The 19217-nt window shown below is 39.4% G+C and overlaps 1 protein-coding gene across 10 annotated transcripts in view; it reads right to left on the bottom strand.

Annotated features, from left to right (window-relative positions):
• PLCH1 (phospholipase C eta 1) overlaps positions 1-19217 on the bottom strand; it is a 181447-nt gene that overhangs the window by 40196 nt on the left and 122034 nt on the right. For all 10 annotated transcript variants that reach the window (XM_036017590.1, XM_028504928.2, XM_028504927.2 and 7 more), the window contains 5 exons: positions 18989-19159; positions 12955-13048; positions 10738-10941; positions 3685-3805; positions 699-870 (listed from right to left, as the gene is read on the bottom strand). In XM_036017590.1, the coding sequence (XP_035873483.1) occupies positions 699-870; positions 3685-3805; positions 10738-10941; positions 12955-13048; positions 18989-19159 (762 nt within the window). The remainder of the gene's footprint in view (positions 1-698; positions 871-3684; positions 3806-10737; positions 10942-12954; positions 13049-18988; positions 19160-19217) is intronic.

Here is a 19217-nt window from a genome sequence, read left to right on the forward strand (position 1 = left end):
GAAAACAATACTAGTGACCAAGATGGTTTTAATTCAAACACAAAATTATCTGGAATTAAGTAAACTCACAAAGTGATCTGCAATCTCAAGGAAGTGTCTTTCTGGCTATTCCTCGCATTAATAAAATTCATTGCAGGTAGTAAGTTTTCCCCCTCAGAAACATCTGTTTGGGAAACATCATTCTAGTCCTGACCACTCCTTCGCAAACACGCACGTCCTGAGAGGCACTGCGGCTGTGCCCGTGCTCCCTTTGAAGGGAGCGCTTCTCACTCACACAACCACGGCCGATCAACCATGAAGACTGTTTGTCTTCTTTGACAGACAGTTACTGGAGCTTGAAATGGGAGGGAAGAATCTGAAAGAAATGCTTTCAGAGACAGACACGGGAGCCTTCTCTGCCTCTGTGCCCCACACGGCTCTCCAGTCTGAGCGAATACAAGCCTAAAACATTAAGCCTTGGCTTACAGTATTCATACTCACTTCATAAAAGCATTCTAGAATATGAAGTCATTCCATAATTAGCTTTTTCCTAAGGTATGACTATAAGTAAATCGGAGCAAGGTTCATACACAAATCAAGACAACCTTTCATGTGTGGACTCAGATTATTATTCTCCTGGGAAACCACTTTGTAACCCTTACAGGAGGGAGGGCTGAGTTGGTCATTAATGTCTTTACTGTGTTTCTTCAGATAATTACCTTCACTAGGATTTTGCCTTTCAAACTTTGAGGGCTTGGAAGCTGCTTGGACTCGCCCGTGTCTACAGACGATAGGTCCAGTTTGTCCTGGAATATTCCTTTCAGGTACTGAGCAATCTTCCTTTGCTGCTGCACACTGCAGTGATTCTCAATCGACAGTATGACCGGGAACCTGCAAAAAAGGCACCACGTTCTAAAGGCAAGCACCAGCTACTCGGGGTGTTTCGAAACTTATTCTGTATTATGTTTTTGTAATCCTAGTAACTGGAGAGAGTGGTGACGGTTAAAATGCTTCACAATGAGGGAAATGAGAGATGCATTATACACACACACACAAAAACAACAACTCCTCTGAGTAAATATATTTTACCAATCCACACAGGATGACTTAGTTTGATATTTTGAGTCACGGAACAAAAATGGTATGTGTATATATGTGTGTGTGTCTTTTAAATAAAGAAAAGAGGAAATTTTAAGAGAAATGAGAAGCCTAAAGAAATAAAACTCACATAATATAATTTTGTTTTATTTATTCAAAAGACTAGAAACAAGCCCTGGCTGGCATAGCTCAGTGGATTGAGCGCGGGCTGGGAACCAAAGTGTCCCAGGTTCGATTCCCAGCCAGGGTACATTCCTGGGTTGCAGGCCATAACCCCCAGCAACCGCACATTGATGTCTCTCTCCCTCTCTCCCTCTCTCTCTCTCTCCCTCTCTCTCTCCCTCTCTCTCTCTCTCTCTCTCTCTCTCCCTTCCTTCTCTAAAAATAAATAAATAAAATATTAAAAAAAAAAGACTAGAAACATCCAAGAGACTACTAAATATCATCAAATGAAGATATTTGCATTTAATATATACCACAAATAAAGTGTGTAATCAGCCCCCAGCTTGAATATTACTATTGAGGGTAAAATAATGAAATTTTGTGTTTTATAGCATCCCGTGCCAGGCATTTCAAAATCATTTCTGTACAATTATATACTAAGTCTTTACTTTCCGAAAAAAGAAGAAGAAAGAAAACTTAAGCATTCACTTACCACCAGCACTCAGGTTTCTGTGTGGAGAATTCAAGACCTAAGTAAAGTGATTATCAAAGATAGCGTGGAGGTGGTAGCCAAGCCAGAAAGGGAACCAGAAGCGACTATATGATATTACTCCTCTTCTGACTTTGTTTTTAACTTGTGGCAAGAAATTACTTCAAATTTGGGCTTGTTTTGACTTTTTTTTGGTTTTCCATCAATATCTTCCAAAGTAATAAGTAATATATTTTTCCAGAGTTACAAATTGATCTTTAACTTGTCTAATATATCTATGGGGAGAAAAATTTTTGTTTCTTAGCTTGCATTACAAGCGTGAGCTCTACAATACAGGCTGTGACCTTTTGAAAGTATATTCTATCCTTATTAGTAACACCTGACACCAGAGGTCATTTAAGAGATGGACCTTTGTGACCAAAGTCAGTTTGGTTTTCTGACTACAATCTATTTGATCTCATGTCCTCACACGGGTTTTATACAGAGTGGCAGGAAAGAAAGAAACAACAACAAAAGAGAAATCTTCAGTGTCTATGCAATCACAGCACGGAAACCTAGCGGTGAATTTTTAAGTAGCTGACCTGTTTATGAAAAGCCTATTAATGTCTAAAGATGCTTAATGTAAAGCAGTGTTTCTCAACAAGGGAGGGAGGCAATTGTGCTGCACCGCCCGCTCGGGCACAGGACATTTGTCAACGTCTGAAGATGTTTTCACTGGTCACAATGTGAGGGATGCCACTGGCATTTACTGGGCAGAAGTCAAGGATGCTGCTCACCAACCATCCTGCGTGCGCCAGACAACTCCCCCACAGCAACAGTTGTCTGGCCTAAAATGTCCGCAGCACAAAGGTTGAGAACCCTGGTTTCCAACATTCAACTAAAGCTTAAGAATGAACTTTTCAAATGTGCTAAACATGCTTATTAATGGTTTTAATATGAAGTGCTCTTCTCCTAAAGATTCCCAAATGTGGCGTAAACACTGTCAAGTCACCAGAGGGCTGCCCCGAGGTACGTAAGTAGCGGGTCTCCTCGACACGCCGCTTCACATATTGGGAATGAAGCAGTAAATTCACGTCTTCCACTTGGCGAGGACTAACAGTAATGATGTATTAGAAATCGGTACTCGAGATTCTCCCATGTATTACAGAAGACATCATAAACTAAAGCTAAGAGCCTCTTACTAGAACAGCATTTTATCCTCATCGGTAATTCATGACAAGGTCAAATATTAAAAATTTTAAAGGCTACTAACTTTTATTAGATTAACCTTATGCAAATGTAATTTTAATTTGCTGCTGTATAGCTCTGGAACTCGAGGGAAGAGTTCTGAATGTATAATTAGACAAATGACAAAAAAAAAACAGGCCAAGAGCAACCACTTGAAAAATAATGACAATTAAAGGAGGAAGGAAATAAAACAGAAGACCACGGGTCAAAAAAGGAGAGTGAGAAGCAATGAGAGCAGTGGAGGAGAGAATGTTATAAGAGAAACAACCCCAAAAAGCAAGCACCAGGGAGAAAATAGTAAACATTATCAAATTCTAAGGAAGGGTCAAGTAACAGAAGTATGCAAGACACGGTAGTATATTTGGACATCCAGCAAGTCTAGAAACCCAGATATTATTTTACTGAGTTGTAACATAACACTGGAAAAGTACTCTGTATAGTAACCCGAGTTGCCAGACTTGATGGACACCCTGGGCTTAGAAATTTTGAGGTCACTCTTTGCAAGACTGTGCTTTGAAGAAGCACGTCTAGAGGCAGAATGGGGTGAGGAATAAATGCGGCATGAGAAAGTATGCACACGGAGTCCATGCTATCTGTTCCCAGTGTTCTGTTGGGAAGGAAGGAGGTGAATACTCCAAGGGAGAGTGTGCACTTTCGGAGTCACGTTCCATGTGGCAGCTCTCCGAGTGCTGGCTGAGCTCGGCTCCCTGGTGTATCACTACACTTACTCATTCTTCACAAACGCGTGCTTGTTGATGGTCTCCACGACATCTCTGAAGGGGATTTTTGAAGTGAGAGTATAACCGTGGTGAACGACTGGCTCCCCGTCTGGGCCATCCCAGCAGTCGACTGCCAAAAACAGAACTGCGTATCAACAACCGAAAGCTTCTGGCATTTAGTAATATTTCTGGAGACGGCAAATAAGTATTATTTCATTATTTGAGATTACACATATTATAATCACAACAAGGATGTCAAACAGAGAAATCGGTATTCTGATATATTTACATATTTATCAGAACAAGGAATTAAAGATAATAAATAATTTGTTTGGGGGTGTTTATAAGTTAACAAAGATGCCACATTCACACGTGGCTTAGCATTTACCAGGAACTCTCATTGGAAACTGATCTAAATCAAGGGTTCCAAGGACAGTGATGGTTTCTTAACAGGTTAGTTCAGTCATTACACTTCTTCAGTTGGCTAAGGTCTTTCAATAAGTCACAGTGACCATCTCAAATCCATAATAGGGTTTTCATTTTTGTTTATTTAAATTATATTTCCATTAGATCTATTTACATTTTATTAATTCTACAGTAGTTATAAAATAACATCGACATCCTGTGTTCAAATCCTCAGGCCCTGCCGAGATTCATGTGAATATGGGCAAATGATTGAATCATTTAAAGTCCTGTTTCTATCATCTATAAAAACAAAATATTAATAGCACTTGCATCATAACTTTCAGTGGTGATTAAGTACATACAAAGTTGCTTATCATCTGCCACAGAGAACTGACACCGTTACTGGTAACACTGACATTATGTGTGCAGACAACCGCACTGGCTCTGAGCTGGAGAAAGGCACTAGCTTCCTCACCATCCTCTCCAACTCAGAGTATGCCTTCTCCTGTCTTAAACTACTGCCATCAGACTAATTTCCCATGCCTTTACCATGTTGTTCCTTTGTTCAAAAGCCTGCCCAGTGCATAACACAGCATCCAACACATAGTAGGTACCCAGTAGATACAGGCTAAATTCACTAATAACTATCCTGCAGCAACTGCCACCTCATTAACCCCAAGATCCCCACACTCTCTGGTGCTAGAGACTGGCTAGTGTTCGCTCAGCCCGTTTTCTCTCTCACCCGGCACACAGCTGGACCACAGTGGCCAGCCTTTCCCTGCAGGAGGGAACTCATAAGTATGACACATGGACATGACTAAAGAGGGAGATATGGGTGGGAGAGGGTGTAAAGGGTAGAGGGGAGTGAAGGAGGGAAAATCGGACAACTGTAATAGCATAATCAATAAAATATATTAATAAAAAAAGAAAATAAAACAAAAACGAATAGGGATATTGTTGAGAAGACCAAAGGATTTGGTACACTATTATGCAGTGTCATCCGGTTCCTTTGAGCTTGCAAATAAGGTCAAAGGCATCAAAGACATCTTCCACAAGAGAAACTCTATCCTTCCCTCTACATATACTTGACATTTTTTAAAGATATTTTCTTTTTTTTAATATGTTATTTATTTATTTTTAGAGCAAGGGAAAAGGAGGGAGAAAGAGATGGAGAGAAACATTGATGTGTGAGGGACATATTGATCAGTTGCCTCCTGCACTCCCCCAATCAAGGACCTGGCCTGTAACCCAAGCATGTGCCCTGACTGGGAATTGAACCAGTGACCTTGCATTCTGCAGGTCGGCTCTCAATCCACTCAGTGACACCGGCCAGGGCTACTTGATATTTTTCCATTTTCTTTTAGATAGAGGTGTTAAAAGAATAAACAGGTGTTTCAAAAATACAGATTTTCAACAATTTACACCCTGATTTATAGCCCCATCTTGAATGAGCAAGCACATAACAGGGTTCCTCATAAATAAACTAATCTTTTCAAAAACATGTATATATATGCAACATACATAAGGCAACAGCACACCTAATCTGATTATCATGAACACATAAATGGAGATAACAACACTCCCATTGGTGCTGGCATGCTAACATGTGGCATTGGTAGCCATGTTCAAACGGCAGTGACATTTCCTGTAAGAGCTCATGCTGCCATGAGACTGCTGTCAAGGTCAAAATCATCTAACCAATTACCCTAGCCACAAAATAGCCAGGGCCCGTTTGTCAATCGGGTCACCCTGGAAAGGCCCCCCGAAAGCACTCCAACAGAGCTGGTCAGCTCTAAAGGCCGAGCAGCCAACATGACAGCTCCTCATAGTGTCACTGAAAAATGTTCCCCCCGAGAGAGCTCCCAGTGATCATCGGGAGGGCTGGAAACCGATTACACCAGCGATGCCACATCACCTCCATAATGAGAGTGGAAATCCCCTGCACAAAACATCCATCTTCATAAGCAACTCGGGCTGAAAATCAGGGGAATAAAAGGCCATGTAAAAAATGTTATCAATTTGATTTTCTGACAAGCCCACTTTACCAAAAAAGATTTATTATGCTTCCCCAAGACATCATATATGTCTTGACCAAGGACATTACTGCAGCTGAACTAATGGAGATGGAAAATACAATGCTATCAAAATAGAAGCCTGAAAGTGAAGATATTCTTTGGGCCACAGTTCCATACAGAAACTGTCCAGAATTATTACTCTCCATCTCCAAGTGATACATTTGACAAAAAAAAAATCTGGGGTACCTGCAATGATCAATTCATGACCTGCTACATTCTATAAATCAGCTTCTTTAAATCCTAGCTACAACTGTTTGAGAATATAAATAACTTTATTTGGACTTTAGGGAATACATACAGTGGTATCTCCAGGCCAAGTTTCAAATGTAAGCTAAGATCTTCAAATCACAGGACTGATAGAAATTTTTAGAGAAACACAAAAGGTCATATAATCAAATTTTAAATCTTCAGAAATATCTAAATATTTAAATGCCAGGCCTAACATGAGACAAGCAAATTTCTTATTTTAAAGTCAACCTACCCTCTGTGCCGTACACTTTGCTTTTTCTAGCCCTTCTGGCGCTGGTCATGTTTTTCGATGCTTGTTACTTTAAAAAAAAAATACTTCTTGGAAAACAGTGAAGTGCAGGAGTCAGATTTGAACTTGGGTTCAAATCCCAACTTCCAAGTTTTCCAGCCATGGGACCCTGAGCTGTTTACCCCACTCCAAGTTGGGGTGTCTTCATAGGGAGATAATCCCATCCCCCTTAGTAAGAATTAAATGAGAATGTACAGAAAGCACTTCATCAGAAACCAGCCCACAAAGGGGCTGAAATCATAGAGGTCCACAGTGTATTTAAAGCCAAGGTGGCAACCCCATTTTTGAACAGTAAATAGACCAAGTATTAAATACAAAGCTGACCAAGTCTCCCATATAAACATAATTCTTCTTAACAAAAAACTTCCAGAAACAGTAGCTTGACTTGCACTGTCCAGGCATAGATTATTCTAACAGTAGACTTCAGGCCAAATGACAAAGAAGGTATTTGACGATGCCAGCTGATGAGGGAGATATTTCAGAGGCTGCATGTCTTTTTAAATGGCACCACAGCTGTGACTATCCTGAGTTTGTGTGAATACCTGAAGCAGGTAACCTATTAGGAGGGCAAAGTAGCTTCTTTCTAATATTGTACTTTGGTGACTGGCAGTCAGGGAGAAAAAATGTGTAAGAGAAGGCTCATTTCAATACCATCTACTGCACACAATTTCTAGAAGCTCTCATTTTAAAATTAGAAGACCCCTGAAAAAGCTAAGACTAAAAATCATCTGTGCCTTACCATAGTCTTAATCAGATAACTTCCCTTCCTAATATCCCACACAGAGCTGGAGGATTAGAAGTTTTGATTCAGAATAAAAAGTTGACTGGCCGGGTAGCTCAGTTGGTTAGAATGTCATCTCGTTATGTCAAGGTTGAGGGTTGAATCCCCGGTCAGGGCACATACAAGAATCAACCAAAAAATGCATAAATAAGTGGAAGAACAAATCAATGTTTCTCTCTCCCTCTCCCTCTCCATTCTCCCCGCTCCCTTCCTTTCTCTAAAATCAATAAATAAAAACTTTAGGAAAAAAGTTGATCATGGGGAACATGGTTCAGCTTGGATGGAACACCAACTTTGAACAAAGAAACCAGAAAAGAAGAAACTGGATACCTGAAGGATCTGAAAAGCAAAAGGAATAGAGTACACAACACAGGCAAAAACAAACAAACAAACAAACAAACAAACAAACCCTGCAAAACTGCCTAGAATTCACTTCACTTCATGGAGTCACTAAAAGCCATTTTCCATACTTGGCCTCCAAGAAAAGTCACCATCTAGGATAACAGGCAGCTATCCCTGTGAATCCCATGATGGCATGGGCCCCCGTATCTCTACCCATGTCACATGAATAAAACTTGTTGAGCACTGAGTGAACAAAGGGTTGAACAATGGCTGAGAACAGAACACTACCTCAAGAATTTTGTTGCTCGAAAGATTTTGCATGTTAATATTTTACACGCATCTTCATTATTCAGTTGCTTCAGCTACTCAACTGTCAGTCACTATTGTCTCTGTGTCCACAGAAAACTGGGCTTCCTCAATTTACCTTGTAACTCCTTACCCATTGCCTGGGGACTTTCTCAAGTTTGCTGATCTCCTTAAGACCCCAAGCCAACTTCCAACCACTATACACTTAGTAGATGATGCTCTGTCCTACTTCCTTGAGAACAGAGAGGCTGACACGAACCCTTTTAAACTCTCATGTCCTGTTATCCCATGTAAATACAAAACCATATCCCCATTTCACCTTCTTCCAAATTGTGTAATCTTCCTAACCCTGTATCATCAAATCCTCCTCTGAGGCAGAAAAATGCTGAGACTCTAACCCACAGATTAGCAACTCCCTACTTCCCACTAGCATGTCACCAAAACTGTAAGATCCCGACCATCAAAAATGAGATTGGCCACTTAGTCTTTGCCTCATTTTACTTTTCTGTTGCAGGGGGCATTTTGCCCATTCCTTTCTGATACTTCCATCCCTCAAGTCCAAGTCACCAATTTGTGTGAGTTGTCCCCACTGGGCCCCTTGCTGTTTCTTGTTGGGAACCACCCTGTCTGGTATCAGAAGCTGTAACCCCCACATAAGGCTAAGGCTGAGGGAACAACCTTGGACCGTAAGCCAGCAAGGAGACAAAAGCTTATCTCCCTGGCAGGAGTGCCACTTCTGCTCCTTTTACTTCAACCTGCCTGGCCCCCAGTGCTTGGTCAGTTAGCCAATGACAGGTAAGATTCCCCAAGGGGGGAATGACCTAAGACAGGCACAATCACGTGGGAGGCCCCCAAGGAAGGACTTTGGGGGCTACAGCAAAAGGGGTTGATGGACCCTCGCCCCTTGGCTTTGACATAGCCTGAGTCCTTATTGTCTGCAAGAAAATCTCCTCATTTCTTGGCTGCCTTACTTCCCTTGCTCCACCTCAGCCTGAAACAATGATAGAGGGTGGTACAGCCCTGTGCTGGAAAGGGCGGGTTCCCCGGGTGATCAGACCTAAGAAAGAATATGTGAAATCCTGTGAAATCTGCTTTGTTTAGAATGCTCTCAATTAAATGATAAGGGTCCAAGCAAGAGGTAAGTTTATTCCTCAAAGTTTTATGGCTCTTTAGCCATCTGACCCTGAATCAAAATAGGCCCTCAGAGTTCTTTGTTATCTATTGTTTGATCCTTACTTCCTGGCAATGATTAATGAACTTTACCTGTATTCCTGTGTAAACGAACCCAATAAAAGCCCATTGAAGAACAGGCTTCTGGCCCTTCTCCTTTGAGATATTGGCCACCTTTCTTCCCCAAGCAGATCATGTCTTGGTAGACTTATTCTCATCTGTGGCGGCTGGCGGGGAGGGGGGGGGGGCACGCACCTGTGGGCGGAGCCCCCCCCCCAAAGTTTCTACTTTCTAAATGCTGTCTTCAGGCCTCATTCTCTTGTCCACTCTTCTCTGTCAGTGGTCCTGTGTACTTTTGTGATTTTCACTACCACACACAAAGCTCAGAATTATGGAATCTTTGTCTTGCTTGGATCCTCCCAGTGAGTTCGGATATTGTTATCCAACTAATTGATTAAAATGTCCACATAAATGTTACAAAGTCACTATAAATTCAACAAAAGGAAAACTGAACTGATTAATGCTCTTGCCATGAGATTCCTCATAGGATGTGGGATCACCATTCACTCACTCCTGTTCTCCGCTACATTCCCTACATCCTTTACTTCTCTCGCCAGGTCCTGGTAAAGTTTACTTTTTTAATATCAGTATCTCACTTGGTCCAGGCTTTTACAACCCTTCCTTTGAATCTTTGCAATAGCCTTCCCATCACTCTCCTCGCTCAAACTTCACCTCCCCTCCCCTTCCACAAACACACATTCTAAAAAAATTATCCTCCTACATTGCTGCCCAAATAGGCTTTCTAAACTTAAAGTCTAATTATATTTCCATAGGTATTAAGACCCCTTATTGGACCCGAGATACCAAAAGCTGAAGTTGAAATTCCTCACTGCAGCACTCAAAATCCTTTATGACTAACCCAAGTCTACCTTCCCAGCTGGCCTGGTTTGTCATTGCACTTGACCTCACACCTTACTTTCCATACCACTTCTCTATCACGTATATGATTCAACTAGTAAGATTTTCACACGGAACTATTGCTTTCACCTTCCATCCTTTTACTAGACTGTGAACTCCTTGGAGACAGAAGCCATGTCCTACATTTGTGTCCTCACCCCCAGGAACCCACTAGAAATCCACTAAATATTGGCTGATCGACAGAGCATGGAATGTCGTGAAACAAGCAGTTATCCTGATCTATTTTTGCCACTATTTAATCAAAAATATCTTTCTAGAAAAATGTTTATTGTTAGTACAATTTTTTAGCAACCAGTAGGGAGAAATCAGAGAGGATTATGAATTAAGAATGACTTCATAATGAGCAAGAAAATCATTCTCATTCATGAGAATGCACTTTTGAGGTCACCATTATTTAAACTAGACTTGACAGATCAACTACAAGACGTGTCCGCCAACACTAACTGGAGCTCAGACAAAGGGCATACCTTCCACACAGCGACAGCCCTCCTGCAGCACCCGAGCGTACATGTCCACCTTGGACTGAGAAAGAAGCTGGTCCCCAGTCAGGTACGTGTTGTGAGAGGAAGCGATATAGTAGTTGCACAGGGGCTGGTCCATGTCCTGGTACACTTCGTTGTGCAACGGGTTAAAGACGTCGCAGGCAGGACTTCGCATGAAGTTTGTGAAGCCTTTGGAAGAAAGAGTGAAGTAACTAGAGCTTTAAAGCCTATGTACTTAATTGGTTGTAACAAGGACAAACAGAGATCCAAGTATGTTAACAGGGATTATCCTAGTTACCCTCGGAACAGTTTTGGCAGAGAACACAGTGTGGGGGGCAGTGAGGGGGGCGAGTGCAGGGGGGTGGCAATGAGACAATTTGCAGCAGGTCAAGTAGAGTGTCAAGAGCTTAAATATGACTTTGGGGAGAAGCAGTTTAAACACAGCCTACAGAAAATGGGACTTGTTAACAATTTTGGTTGCATAGGGGAGGGTTTCCTGCAAAGCCATTCAGTAACTATGGAGTCCAAGCTAGGACTACGCAGTGTGACCGAATCGGTAACTGGGGTAACATGAAGGAATCATTTACACTAAGTGGTACAATAATGCATCAATGATTTCACAGGTTATTAAGTTGATTTGAATAACAGTATTGTTAGTGCCATGGTTGAGGCAGCAGACCAAAAGTTAGGCACAGCCCAAATCCAGGGTGTGGTTGTTTGACTATGAAGTTGGCTTTGGAAAGATGCTGCTAATTGCCAGCACATTTACTAGCTAGGAAGTAGTGCTTATCAGTTACATAGAAGAACCTATCAGTTTTTCTATAGTCTTTCAAAACACATTGCCTAGGTAGAAAAGGCATTCATTAACATATAAATAAATACATGAATGACTCACAAGTACCTAAATGGAATGGTTTTTAGGGTAAACTGCTTCAAGTCTTCAAGAATCCTGTGGTAAAGCTGTATCTGTAAATATCCTCTGAGACACTGGAGAATTTCATCATGCCCTTCTTTATGGCTAAAACTTAGAAATCGTGTCAAATTCCATCTCTGAGGTCCGCACCAAGGCAAAGACTCATTTCTTAGTATGGTCCAAATTTGTTTACTTTTTTTTCTGGCTGTTTTTAAAATGGTTTTGATCATACAAATTTTAAGTCATTCCTTTCCATTTTTAATTACCCTCTCCCCCAGGAAGTGAGCACAGGGTATCAGACCCCTATCGTCGGCACTGGGAGGAGACGTGAGCCTGGGAGCAGGGGAAATGAGGCCAACAGTCAAAAAGGGCGAGACGAACCGTGGCTTTGCAGCTCTGCGGCAGTGGCTGGCCCCGTGGTCTTTCACTAAGAATATCTCCTCTTAGTCCTGGCTGGCGTAGCTCAGTGGATTGAGCACGAGCTGGGAACCAAAGTGTCCCAGGTTCGATTCCCAGCCAGGGCACATGCCTGGGTTGCAGGCCATGACCCCCAGCGGCCGCACATTGATGTTTCTCTTTCTCTCTCTGTCTCCCTCCTTTCCCTCTCTAAAAATAAGTAAACAAAATCTAAAAAAAAAAAAAAAAAAGAATATCTCCTCTTAAGTAGAAGCCTACAATTTACTTCTCTCTATATTTTAAATACATGTAACTTAGACACACATGTAGCTATATTTGTATCATATTATTTATATATATAAGATCCTATGGTCTAGATTCTGAGTCTGTATCTGTGGGGAAACTAATTTCTCTGAGCCTCACTTTCCTCGTTCGGGACAGTTGCATTAAAAAGACGTGTGGCTCCAACCAACCTCTCCACTGCTCCCAGCCAGGTGAAACTAGTTCACTGCCAACATTTTTTAAGAATCCTGTTTACTTTCAAGTCACTGGTTTCATAGATTACTTATTTTAGGATCACATTTCCCTTCATAAAATTATCAAGTTGAGGCTATGTCCAAAAATTCGCTATTTGAGAAAAGTCCAAATATTTCTTAATATTTTTCATACATAGTGGCTTCAAGTTGAATTGCTGGGAGTAGAAAACGTGGGTCGTCATTGCAAAAGCAAGAGACGTGGCAGTATCACACTGCATCTGCTTTGGAGGAAACCAGGTATTGGAATCGTCAGTAATTCTAGAGATACCTCTGATTTCTTTTCCTAAAGATTTTGATAGAATTTAACTTAGGGAACTGAATTGAGGGATGAGAAATTAAGAATATTGGTTATTTTACCTTCTATGCCAAGAACATTTTTCGCCTTATTTTCTTCTGAAACTTCAAATTTCCTTATGATGTCAAGACAATAGTCTGCTGTCACATTAGTCATCTAAACAAAACAGAACACAAGTTGAGTACCTGAAATTTCATGAGACACGTTTCTCTATGTGAGAAAATCATACGAATTTTTTTAGCATTCTTGATATAGTGCCAAGTGGTTAAATGAACGGCATTTGAGGTTACTCATGCCTTTGAAAAATCGTCATGATCTCAATCTTCCTTACATCCTTCATATTTTAATCAGTGAAAACAGCCCTTCAACTACTAGAAAAATGTTCTCTGTAGAGCAATAAAATTAATTAAATAGAATTAATAATCAATGCAAATCCATTGCCAAAAATCCACTCACTGTAAGCTAGTAGCTATTTGCTAAAGTATCTTCTACACAAATACTGAAGTTTGCTAGTGATAAATATATGTTGAAAAAAATTATTCTTTAGGAAAACAGCATGGTGTAGATAAATCTAAATGGGTGCATGTGTGTATCTTATCGATCCTTCTACTGAATCATGAGAGCAGTCTGTTACTCCGAATCAAGAACACAAATGTTAGAAAAAAAAAAAAAAAAGTAAACGAAAAGCAAGCTCAAGATCAGACAGCTAGCATAATGGAGAACTCTGGATGGCTTGTGTTCAAATCAGTTAGTTCATATTATTGACAGTGTGATCTTAAATGAGCCACTTACTTTCTCTGTGGCTGCCTTGCTTATAGGGTACTTGCGAGGATTCAATGCATTACTATTCCTAAAAACAATGTGATACAACAAAGGCAGGAAGTCAGCCTCAAGGTTCCTGAATGAACGTTACATACTTAGTGTCACAGGGAAAAGTAAACTCTTCAGGAATAATTTCTTTAATTAAGAAGCAACATAAAGGATCAAAATCCATTGAGGCCCACAGCTTAACAGTGACATTTAGAATACTAATGAGTAGTGACAGAGGAAGTTAATCTTGTGAGCCAGTATTTTATAATTCAGTGACACTTCTCAAAAATTATATTATCTCAGGCTCAATACTTATAATTTAGTAAAATCTAATTTTCCCAAACAGCCTTTTTAATAGCATTTAAACTTTTTTTTTCATGGGGAAAAAGGCTCCACTGTACAGCATTTTTTCTTTTCTTTTTGTTTGGCCTGTTTCAAGGAGCACCCCACCCCCAACCAGCTGCATAATGGCTCATCCATCCTTCGTGTAAAATTGATATTGCATACTTTATTCAGATGCCTACATAACCAGACACCACCTGAAATACCATAAATAATGAAAGTCTGCAAGGAACTCCACAGGCCCAACCAGGCTTTGAGCAGCTCACCTGCTGTTTGCTATAAGCTAAACCGATTCATCACATGGGGTGCAAAAGATAAATAATCTCTCACAAGGTAAAAACTCTGAGCTACATTGCTATTATTCGGTTTATGCGGCTATTTATTCAGAGATGTAGGGACCTTGAACTAGACTCAGGTAGTTGGTCTACCAGTAGCACATGAGATCTATAAAAATAAAAATAACAATAAAAACACACAAATAAACAACAAGAAACGATCATCCTGGGATGGAGCTAATTGCAGATAAGCAAAAACATGTTACTAGTTCAAGACACAAAGCAGAATGTGCCAACAAAAAGCATCATATTTGAAAAGTATAAAATTGGCAAAAACATTAGCAGGGATTCTAGGAAGCTCACAATTTTCTGGGTACCATAAAAGAATTAATGGGATAGAATCCACTTTCTACCCCAAATTCAAGTATTTAGTAAAACGCAGTAAAACTTCACAATATAATGAGAATTGAAATATAAGAGTCAATCGGCTCCTATCCTTCCCCATCCCTGTTCTCATTTAATTAGTCTCCCAATACTACAATTCCACATTTTACACAGTTAAATTTTTAGACCTCACTTTAAAAGTTACTGTATCTTGTTGTGTATAATGTGCACTTTTATGCCCAAATTTTTAGGGAAAAATAAGAATGTGTATTATATGGGTATATTAATGGGTATAATAATCCCACGTATATTGTACACAAAATGTGGGTATGCAGTATATGCAGCAAAATATGGTATATTGGGGTTTTACTGTATAAATGAAGGTTCAATACAGATTAATGCTCCTTCTTGTCCATTTTTCCCCTATTTTGCTTCCCCTTTAAGATAGCTGATAAGGTGAAATAGAAACGCTTTCCTCCCTACTTCCCATGGAGTTCATGTTCAAGTTTCGTTTGCTGTCAATATCTGAGCCACTCCTGTCTCCGATACCAAAGATTGTTCTTACTATACAAGGCTATCGTCCCTAAAAGAACTTAAGGAAAATTTTATTTATTTTAATAATGATTATTTACATTTATATAACGCAGTCAATATTATGCAGTTTATAAAGAGTTTGTATACCCATAATCTTAAATAGTTCCTAAAACAGTCTGGTAAAGTTAGTGTTTCTACCCCCATTACACAGGCGGGAAAACATGCAGAGAAAGGCTATCCCAACCAAAGTCACAAAATCAGTACGAGGTAAAACCAAGGCTCAAGTTTCAAACTTCTGATTTCAAACTCAAGCCCTTTATGTTACATCTATTCTCTGGGAGTTCTTATTTCTACTGAAAAATTGAAATGCTTACTCTGAAACTATTTTTTCAATATAGCTGAAATTCCTCAATCTTAATTTCTTAATTTTTGCAATTTTTTGCAACTTTCAAATCAGTTACTATAATTCTATTTCTTTGGATTATTCCAAACTGAACTCCATTCTCTTTTCCTTGTTTACTATAGTTCTATAATGTCATCTAAAGAGAAAAGAGTCATTAACTAGTCCTCATGTTACATACTCAGTATCAATCCACTTCCAATGAACTAGATGTAGAAACCAAAGGCATGAATCTGTCAAATACTTGTATTGTGACACTAACTCTTTATCCCCAGACTTCTTTGCAAGTTTTCTGGCAAAGCTTTTTCAGAGAATGCAAATTTCAAAACAAAGTTAGAGGGAGTAAATAATCACATTTCTTACACACCAAACACAAAAATCATAATATAATTTGCACAGAATTTTAATATTGCTAAATTCTTTTCAATGTTTTTATCAAACTAACATATCTATAAATTAACCCAAAACTAAGATTCTTAGACTAAGGAGAACCACCCTCCCAATGCCCAGAACCACATTCCAAATGTAAAAATACCATAATTTCTAGCGATTTCTTTTGGAATGAGTCTTTCTACTCCTAATATAGTCTTAATAATTATGTAAATGATGTTCTTTTCTATTCTATATACCTTAAACATTACCTATTACCCTTTTATGTGTTAGATAAAGACATAGCTCTTTGGGGCCAGAAAAACTTTCTCCCTCTATCCATCCTGCCAGTAAGATTTTATCATAATTTTTATTATATTTCTATTCACTGTTATAAACTGTTTTGTCTATACAAACATTGAGCACTGAACCTGCTATATAATATGATTGCTTATTTTCTCATAGAATACCTTTTTATGATTTAACCATTTGGTTGATGTTTAATGACCCTGTCACAATCTTTGGCATTGCAAAATTTTGCTATGATTTGTCTCTGTGTGAGTCTTTTTTTTTTTCCACATTCACTGTGCTTTGGTACTCAGTGAGCCCTGCCTGTCTAGAGATTCCTATCTTTTGCTATTAATCATTTTCTGATACTACTTATTTAATAATTTCCTCCCTTCTACTTCCTATCTTTTTCTATAACTTATTATTCAGATTGTGGACCTTCTGGATCAGTCTACTAATGTCTTGATCTTTTCTCACTATTCTCCATTTCTTTGTTGTTTGTTCCACTTTCTACACAATTTTCTCAACTGTATGTTGTAAGCTACTTATTAAGTTTAGTTTCCTGCTCTTTTCTTCCTCTGAATCTTTTCTTGTAGCACCTTGCTCTTACTTGGTGGCTATAATTTTATCACTCTGATGTATTAATATCTATTTTTAAAGTTTTCTTCCCCTGCATTGCCTCTATTTCCTCCAAGTTTTGTGATCCCATTTGCTTGCCTGAGTGTCTGCACTTTATAGTAGAGAATTTCCTCAAACATGTGGTAGGCCTCAGCTATTTAAAACCCATTTTTAGAATTGACTATTTAAAACCATGGCAATACAAAATTGGTTGGAAGCTCTCTATTCACGAACAGAACTTACTGCCTAGCGGACTTTACTGTGGAAATCTCTGGCAAGACTATTTGCTAGGAGACTTCTGATGTAAATGTCTGTAGGGTTTTTCTCCTTGGATTGGTGTGTTAGTTTCCCAGAGCTGCTGTAACAAATCACCACAAACTAGAGCAGTGGTTTAAAAGAGCAGAAACTTATCCTCTCTCAGAGCAAAGCGGAAAAGGGGGCACAATGCATAGAACCACCACCAAAGCAGAATTCATGGGTTTGTGTCAGATAAATGAAGTTCCAGTAGGAAGAGGGCCCTAGAGCATGGCATCAGAAAAGCTCTGAGTTCCCCTGGAATTGACCATCCCCAAGCATATTTCAGCAGAAAGCGCTGCAGGAATAGAAATCTGCTTTGTCTTATCTGTGGAGACAGTCTTTGCTCTTAATTAATAGCTAGGAGGTTCCTCAAACTCTAAGAGTGCTTCAATACTTCTGTCTAATCCCATTCCAAAATATAACCAGGAAATACTCCAACAACCCGTGAACCCTATTTAAAGCAACCTTTAGGCAAAAAACCTACTTTGGACAAACCATTCATGCTGTGTTGTCTGCCTAACCAGCATGAACTGATTTCACAAAGGCTGTGACAGCATTAGGTAAGTAATAAAGTATGTGTTTTATTTCTTCGGAAGGAATTGGGTGGATTAACCCAAATTGAAGAGGTGGGAGATGGAAATGTTTGAAATAATGTAAATAATTAGAGTTCACAGAAAATACGGTATACGGTTTGAAATAAAATTAAGAAATATTGATAGAAAAAGAAATAAAAATGTCTATCTTCTCTTCATCTCTCCTTAATCCTTAAGAAAAAAAAGAGTAAAAAGGAAAAAAAATGAAAAGAGTAGAGGCTTGATAAGAGAAGTTGTCAAGAAGGATGGGGGAATTCAATCAAATGATCTCTTCTGAACCAAAAATCTCAAAAGAACACAAAACACATGCACCCCAGGGCCAAGTAATGGGTAGGAATCTAGAGGAGAGATAGGCTGTGTTTTAGCAAACACCGGCGGGAAAACACGAAACAAGAACCTCCAACAGCCCTATTCCTGTGGACCCACAGACGGGTGGGTGTCGGAGATCAGTGTCTGTGAATGTGAGGGAAGCTTCAGCCACGTGGCTTCTTGTTAAACTGGCACTTCTTCAAGGACATAAAAGAGTGATACTTTTCCTAAATACATGCATATTTTAAGGGTGAAAGTCCTAATCAAACAGTACTTGGACCTGTCAAAGGCATAAACACAATTTTCAGCGATCTTCAGTGAAATGAAAATCTGACCCAGATGAAATATACGAATTACCATTCATTGCTTTGTGGAAAAATATGCATATCCATACTCAACATTTTTAAGGTAAAAAAATATATATCTTCTGCCCTGGCTGGTGTAGCTCAGTGGATTGAGTGAGGGCTGTGAACCAAAGGGTGGCCAGTTCGATTCCCAGTCAGGGCACATGCTTGGGTTACAGGCCAGGTCCCCAGTGGGGGCTACAGGAGAGGCAACTACACATTGATCTTTCTATCTTTCTTTCTCCCTCCCTTCCCCTCTGTCTAAAAATAAATAAATAAAATCTTTTTTAAAAAGTGTTCAGACTTTTGGCTAAATCCTTCTTTAAAAAAAATTACGTATCTTCTATTTATCATTCCCTCTTTAAAAAAAAAGTCTATAAACATGTTTTAAACTACACATTGATAAGATTTTTTTGAAATTGTGGTTTCCACTTCTACCCTAAATTTAAACTATACATCCAATCCCAAGAGCAACCCATGTATCTTTCACAAGTACTTTTACGTAAACATCCAGCTTCATAGTCTAATAATACCTTTTGTTCCACCTTCAAAAACTGAGCCAGCTCTTCCACAGTTAGGTGATCTTTCTTGTCACTGTAGCTCAAGAGCAGCAAATAAAGGTCTCGTCTCAAGGACATCATTTTGTAAAAAACACAGAACTCTTCAAATGTCAAAGTTCCCTGGTTCTCATCTGTATCAGCTTCCTGAAAGAGGCACATGAAACACAGGGCAGTGTGAGAGTCTTGAAACAGGAAACTCAGT

Source organism: Phyllostomus discolor, chromosome 2 (genome assembly GCF_004126475.2).
Source record: "Phyllostomus discolor isolate MPI-MPIP mPhyDis1 chromosome 2, mPhyDis1.pri.v3, whole genome shotgun sequence".
Classification (NCBI taxonomy): Eukaryota; Metazoa; Chordata; class Mammalia; order Chiroptera; family Phyllostomidae; genus Phyllostomus; species Phyllostomus discolor.